General features: G+C 43.9%; 1 protein-coding gene across 1 annotated transcript; it reads right to left on the minus strand.

Moving 5' to 3' along the window:
• LOC136571914 (chemokine XC receptor 1-like) lies at window positions 1-1,188 on the minus strand. Its single transcript, XM_066572532.1, has 2 exons — window positions 1,117-1,188; window positions 1-1,040 (listed from the first exon to the last, which is right to left on the minus strand). Exon 2 carries the CDS (start codon window positions 1,015-1,017, stop codon window positions 1-3), a length of 1,017 nt encoding a protein of 338 aa, XP_066428629.1. The 5' UTR covers window positions 1,018-1,040; window positions 1,117-1,188.
• Window positions 1,189-7,191: the final 6,003 nt, after the last annotated feature.

A 7,191-nucleotide genomic window follows, 5' to 3' on the forward strand; every position in this document is an offset into this window, starting at 1 on the left:
TTAGAAAACTGAGCCCACTTCATTATAATCATGGTTTTGGGAAATACTCCTGGTGGCATGCTGTTGGGAGCGTTTTCTGTGTTTGGCACATTTAATGACGCTTTTTAAATGTGTTCTGAATTTCACTCCAACGAACGCATATAAAATGGGATTGAGGCAGCAATGAGAAAATGCGATGTTCTCTGTAACATACTTTGCATATATCAAGTTTTTTCTCAGTTCGCAGCTCAAAAACAACTGTTGAAGTTCAAATGACTGTAATAATATGACAATATTGTAGGGTGCCCAACTGACCAAATAGAGCGCAACGATAACCAGAATGAGTTTAACCGGTTTATGATTGATTTGTGATCGAGAATTGTTTAAAGTCCTGATTATCCTGAAATAGCAGTATACAATGACACAAAAAGCAACAAAAAAAGAAACATTTTGCTGATAGTGAATAACCAATATTGGGTATTTTTGTTTATAATCACATTGGGCAAAATCCGAAAACCAGGTCTGAGTTTGGAAAATGATAACAGGAATAGAAGCACAAAGACTAACTACCCAGAAGAGCACTGTTACAAGTACTCCATTCAAGTGTCTTTTGTTTTTCAGTACCGATAATGGATTCACAACTGCAACGTACCGATAGTATGTTAGGCACGTCAAGAAGATAATTCCGCTGTAGAACGCCAGAGAGAAGAGAATATTAAATGCTTTGCAGGTGACCGGTCCAAAAATCCATCCTTGTCTGTGATATACGGCAAAAAACGGTAGACATGCCGTTAGAAGAAGGTCCGCAACTGATAAATTAAATATAAAAACATTGGTGAGCGACTCCATGTGTTCGTACGTGATAAGGATCCATATGACCAGGACATTTCCGGTGATTCCAAATATGAAGAAAAAGGAATTTAATATCGTTGTATACAGAAAAACGAACGCATATACATCCTCATTGTTACACGGGGGTATGAATCCAGAGTAATCCTCGGAGATGGTCATTTCGGAATTATAAGTTGTTTCTTCCATTATATTTCCTTCGTCTTGGTGTCCTAATAAGAAAAAGTGAGCGATTCTAGAATTTTCCAAAATTAGTACATATTTACAGCGTACTAAATCCACTCTTACCTTAGCAAAAGCGTAGAGGGAAAGCCCGAAGAAATAAAACAGGCATTCCAATATAAGCCCAGTAACTTCCTGTTTCAAGACTTGGTTGATTTGAGCTTTAGTTTTTGTTCCATTTTTTAAATATTCCATTTATCGGTAACTAGCAGAATTCCCCGGCCTTGCACAGGTCTGTTTCGTGTAAATGTTTGTGCGTGTGGTTAAAAACTGGTTTTGGTTCTGATATGGAGCCAACATAATTAACATAATAAAGCAAAGTCTATTCACAGGGAGTAAAGAAAAATAGCTGGACTGTTATGCGCAGAATTTTGAGGTCTCGCCAGTGGCACTGCGCAGATATTTTTATTAAAGGGGTTATCGAGTTACTGGAAAACCCCACTTCAGTAGGACCCCATGTATTAAAATAATTATGTGAACTATAGCTGCCCCTCCATGGCCGCCGGGATCCAGCGCTGCAGCTTTATTGTGGTCCCGATGATTGCTGTGACAGATGAAGTCACTGTAAATAAGGGGACTCCTGCAGCCAATGAGAATCTGCAGCATCACTGCTCATTCTTCTGCCATTGGTGCTCACTTCCTGACTGCAATGATGCCAGTACTTCACCTACATTGGCTAGTGTTCGTCTGATTTCCTGTGACATCATCTGTCACAAAAATCACCCCAGTGAGGTTGTAGTGCAGAGAGATAAGTATAGTTCACCTTATTATTTTAACCCCTTCACACTCCAGGGCGTACATTTACGTCCTGAAGCATCAGGGTATGTATGAAGAGAGGTCGCGGAGCGACCTCTTTTCATACAGCGTGGGCATCAGTTGTTTCAGCTGCGTGGCCGATTAAATGCCTTTAAATGCCACTGTCAATACTGCATTGGGGTGCCGCAACTCACCGCTCCCCCACACCGGCACCTGAGCCTTTTCTCTCGAGCGGGCAGGTACTCGCTAAGGGCAATGCTCGCTCGAGCAATTGCCCTTAGCGAGTATGCTCATTCATGACTAGTCGTAAGCCATGTTTCATAAAATGCTGACAGTTGAAGGTGTCAAAAATAGCTTATTTTAAACATTTTTTATTTTGTGGTAGGAAAAACAGGGAGGACAAACATTTATTCTGCATCAGAGTGAGTGATGAGATATTCATCTAAATATCACACATAGCTCGACATTAACTCACTTCTTCACACAGAATTTTTAACATTTTTTGACAGTTGCTTATCTTTGTTCATAAAATTCCATAGCTTTAGGTAGGTAAACATTAGATAACTTAGTACCTGAGCAACAACAATACCGGCTCTCTTTTGACATTGATATGGACAATGTGTAAGCCAGATATTCCACATTTCTTGATATTTGTGAAACGTATTTGATCTGAGTGCCATCGATTTCTCCATTGTGGCATGAGTGGATAATATGGTGTGAAGGTTTTTTCCTTTTGGTGGGATTGTGACCTTCCAATTTCTAGCAATTAAATTAGACGCTGTCATAAAGATATGGCCAAATTTTTTCTTTAGACCGACCTGGTAATTCTCCAAATTCAATAGTAGTAAAGCTGTCGGATGTTTTGGGAGCCTGGGTGTTTGCTAAGGTGTTTATTGTATTAAATGCTTCTTCCCAGAAAAGTTGCATGCGGGGACAATCCCAAAAGATGTGGAGTAATGGTCCAGGGAGACTGCATTCCCTCCAGCAGTGATAGCCATCACGTAAACCTGTTTTTCAGAATTGTTGTAGTGCGGTACCAGCGTGTAACAATTTTTGTGTATGTCTCCAGGATCGAGGCTCCTTTTGTTGCTCGTGTTGATAATTTGAGGTCCAATTCCCAACTTTCTATGGGAAATATTTTACCCAAATCCTTTTCCCAATTCAGTAGGAGGATTTTTTTGCTAACCTCATGATTCCTCGTCAAACGGTCCTACATATTTCTAGTTATTGAAACATTTGGTTGATTGCCTTTCTGCAAAACTTGTAGGACTGATTTTAACTATACACATATTAAATGACTTCAGGAAAGAGCGAACTTGAAAATAGTGAAGACTCTCACCCTCCTGGAGTCTGAACTTTGCCTGTAAGTCTTGAAAAAAATGTAACTTTGCCAACTTTGTCAAATTAATCCTTTATGTAATTAATCCCACTGTTTTTCCAAGGACTTGTGGATAGGCCACTAATAAAATGTTCTAGTATCTGTTATGGGAATAATATCATATTCCAGATTACTCTGACTGCATGTTGGTCATTCTCTAATACACTTCTGGTTTACTTACATCATAACAGTACAGATATAGTTGAACATGACTCATCATTTAACATGTATGCCCCCAACATCATAACAACTCATAATTGGCTTAGTATGTAATGACTCTCAGATTAACATATGTTAACACACCAGGTATATGCCACTACCAAACACGTCACCTCTAACTAGATGAGAACAAACCACACTTATTGTTGCAGCCATTCTGAGGCCTACACCTGGCTTGCAGGCCAGACCAGGTTTTGGGTGTTCCCTTGCTTCTCCGGGAGCTGAGGGGTGTGGTAGCTGCAGGAGTAATGTCAGTCAGCACCTGGTGCTGAGTAGCCTAGCTCCTACTTAAACATTGCCAGAATTATCTCCTGTGCTGGTCAATCACTTCAGTTGCCTTTGGACAGCGACGGAGGAACACACCTTGGCTGAAGCTCTCTATGCTAGCTAAGTGCTTTTCTGCTTCGCTTGGTTTTCTGTTTTGCCTTTCTTTGATGCTAGGGCTCCCTGATAGGGATTTGTCAGTGGCCTAGGCACGCGTGCGGGCTCGCACTTGTCAGAGTGATTGGTCCGCCGAGTAGGCAGGACCCCCTCCCGGGTTAGGGGACTATAGGGAGAGAATTCCCCTTAGTTTTATGTTTCCTTTGCACAGTTTGTGCCTTTTGTTTGTGTTATTGTGGTTGCACGTGCGGAGGACGCAACAGATTGACCAGCCCTTACCTACTCAGGGAGATTCTGTGCAGTTAACATGAATCCCCTTGAGGTTTTGTCACACCAGCTCGGCACGCTGGCTGCGGAGGTCGATGAGATTAAACAGCGACAACTTACACTGCAGGTTCCCAGCAAGGAACCAAAAATTGAGCTACCGGACCGTTTTTCGGGAAATAGGCAGAAATTCGGATCCTTTCGAGAGGCCTGTAAGCTCTATTTCAGACTGCGTCCTAGCTCTTCGGGGGACGACGCCCAGAGGGTGGGCATTGTAATGTCCAGACTGCAGGGGGCGCCACAGGCATGGACATTTTCATTACCCCTGACGTCTGAGGCTCTGACCTCAGTGGATAACTTTTTTGCTGCTTTGGGTCTCATTTATGACGACTCTGATAAGATAGCGGTGACTGAGGGAAATATCAGACGTTTACGACAGAGAGATTCCACTGTTGAAGAGAAGATTATTATGCTAAGTTTCGACGTTGGGCAGCAGAAACTCAGTGGAATGACCCTGCTTTAAAGAGCCAGTTCCATTGTGGTCTGTCCAATGAGATCAAGGACGTACTGGTAGGACATCCAGTACCTGGCAGTCTAGATGAGGCCATGTCTCTGGCTATTAAAGTTGGGAGACGGATCAGGGAGAGGCATCAGGAACCGTCTACAGATCCCGACCTCCTACCTACAGGTATGGAAGTGCCCATGCAGCTGGGGTCTCTGGCTGGCAGGGTTAGGAAGAGAAGGATGGTACAGTTTAATGGCCGATGCTTTGTCTGTAATCATACAGGTCATATGGCTCAGTTTTGCCCACGTCGTAAAGCTCAGTGGGAAAAACGAGTTGACCTGGAGGTTAGAGTGAAGGTTCCTCTAGGCCATCAGATTGCTTGGGTATCCTCTTCCAGGCTGGTACTTCCCGCTGAAATTCGTTGTGGCAGTGTTGACAGTCCCATACTAGTCTTTTTGGATTGTGGAGCTAGTATTAATTTAATAAATCAGGAGACTGTCAAACATTTAGGCTTAGTGATGAGTGCTTTGGATTCTCCCATCCCTGTGTCCGCCATTGATGCTGCGCCACTATCTTAGAGAAATCTGAGTTTCTGTGTTCCTAATTTCCATTTAAAGATTGGGCTGTTCCACACAGAATGTATAACACTATATGTCATGGAATCCCTCCCTGCGCAAGTAGTTCTGGGGTTGCCCTGGCTGCGCCTACACAACCCAGTAGTGGACTGGGAAAAGGGGGACATTGTTAAATGGAGCCCTGGTTGTCTGTCTGGTTGCATTTCTGCTGATATAGCCTCCATTCAGGCAGAGGAGTTGCCTGAATTTATCGCTGACTTCTCTGATGTGTTTTCCCAAGAGGGGGCAGACAAATTACCACCGCACAGACAAGGGGATTGTGTCATTGAACTTCTCCCTGACTGCAAGTAACCCAAGAGTCGCATGTTCAACATATCGGCCCCTGAGAGACAGGTGCTCAAAGATTATATCCAGGACAGCTTGAGAAGGAATCATATACGACCATCTAATTCCACACTAGCAGCTGGTTTCTTTTTTGTAAAGAAACAAGATGGCGGGTTACGTCCCTGTGTTGACTTTAGGGTATTGAACAAGATCACGAAACGCAATCCATACCCTCTCCCCCTTATTCCGGATCTGTTTTCGCAGTTGAATGACTCCAACTGGTTTTCCAAACTGGACTTGCGCGGGGCATATAATTTAATCTAGATTAGGGAGGGGGACGAGTGGAAGACTGCGTTTAATACCCCAGAGGGGCATTTTGAGAGTCTGGTGATGCCTTTTGGTCTCACTAATGCCCCTGCTGTATTCCAGTCCTTGATCAATGAGGTTCTCTCTCAGTTTGTGGGCAGATTTGTACTAGTATACTTGGATGATATTTTGATCTTTTCTCCGGATTTTGAGTCCCATGTTTCTCATGTTCGCCAGGTCCTCCAAGCTTTGCGTGAGAATTGTTTGTTCGCCAAAAGAGAAAAGTGTGTGTTTGCTGTACAAGAGATCACATTTTTGGGGCATATAATTACCCACGAAGGGTTCATGATGGATCCTGAGAAGGTCCGAGCTGTACAGGATTGGGTCCTACCAGAAAATGTGAAAGCCTTACAAAGGTTCTTGGGGTTCGCCAACTATTACCATAGATTCATTAGGAATTTTTCGGTGATAGTTAAACCTCTCACTGATATGACTAAGAAGGGGTGCTTTCCTACTTAATGGTCGACGGAAGCTATGCAGTCATTTCAGAGATTGAAGAGGTGTTTTGCTACTGCTCCGGTTCTGGGGCAGCCAGATTCTTCCAGGCCCTTTATTGTTGAGGTCGGTGCTTCTGAGGTGGGGGTTGGAGCAGCTCTATCTCAGGGAATGGAGACATTGCAAGATCTCCGCCCGTGTGCATTCTTCTCCCGTAAATTTTCGTCCTCGGAGCGAAATTATGACATTGGGGACCGGGAATTGCTGGCGATTAAATGGGCATTTGAGGAGTGGCGACATTTTCTAGAGGCGGCGCGACATAAAGTAACGGTCTTCATGGATCACAAAAACCTCATATATCTGGAATCTGCCAAGAGACTTAATTCCAGACAGGCACGCTGGTCGCTTTTCTTTTCCTGTTTCAATTTTTTAGTTACATATCGTCCAGGCTGGAAGAATGTGAAGGCCGATGCTCTTTCCAGAAGTTTTCTTCCAGTGGTTTCTGAGGAACCTCCTGCCCGTATCCTGTCTGAATGGGTGGTGGTGTCGGCAGTGTCATTAGAGTTAGAGGAGCAAGTCCATAAAGCACAAAATTTGGCCCCGTCAAAGCTTCTGGCTGGGAAGCTCTTTGTTCCGGTTCATCTAAGGTTACAGGTGCTGGCCGAGATTCACAGTTCGATGTTGGCCGGGCATCCGGGGATTAATAATACCTGTAAGTTACTCTCGAGAACCTATTGGTGGCCTTCATTACGACGGGATACGTTCAGTTTTGTTCCGTCATGTGAGGTGTGTGCCAGAACCAAGTCATCCCGCAGTAGGCCAGCCGGTATGTTAGTGCCGCTGCCCATTCCTAGGGGACCATGGACACATTTGTCCATGGACTTCATTACGGATTTACCACCTTCCGATGGCAACACGGTTGTGTGCGTGGTAGTGGA

This window comes from Eleutherodactylus coqui, chromosome 6 (assembly GCF_035609145.1).
Source record: "Eleutherodactylus coqui strain aEleCoq1 chromosome 6, aEleCoq1.hap1, whole genome shotgun sequence".
In the NCBI taxonomy this organism is placed as follows: Eukaryota; Metazoa; Chordata; class Amphibia; order Anura; family Eleutherodactylidae; genus Eleutherodactylus; species Eleutherodactylus coqui.

Bases quoted from the DNA above. Each gene is read 5' to 3' on its own strand.
- LOC136571914 (XM_066572532.1), bottom strand. From the start codon at position 1,017: ATGGAAGAAACAACTTATAATTCCGAAATGACCATCTCCGAGGATTAC.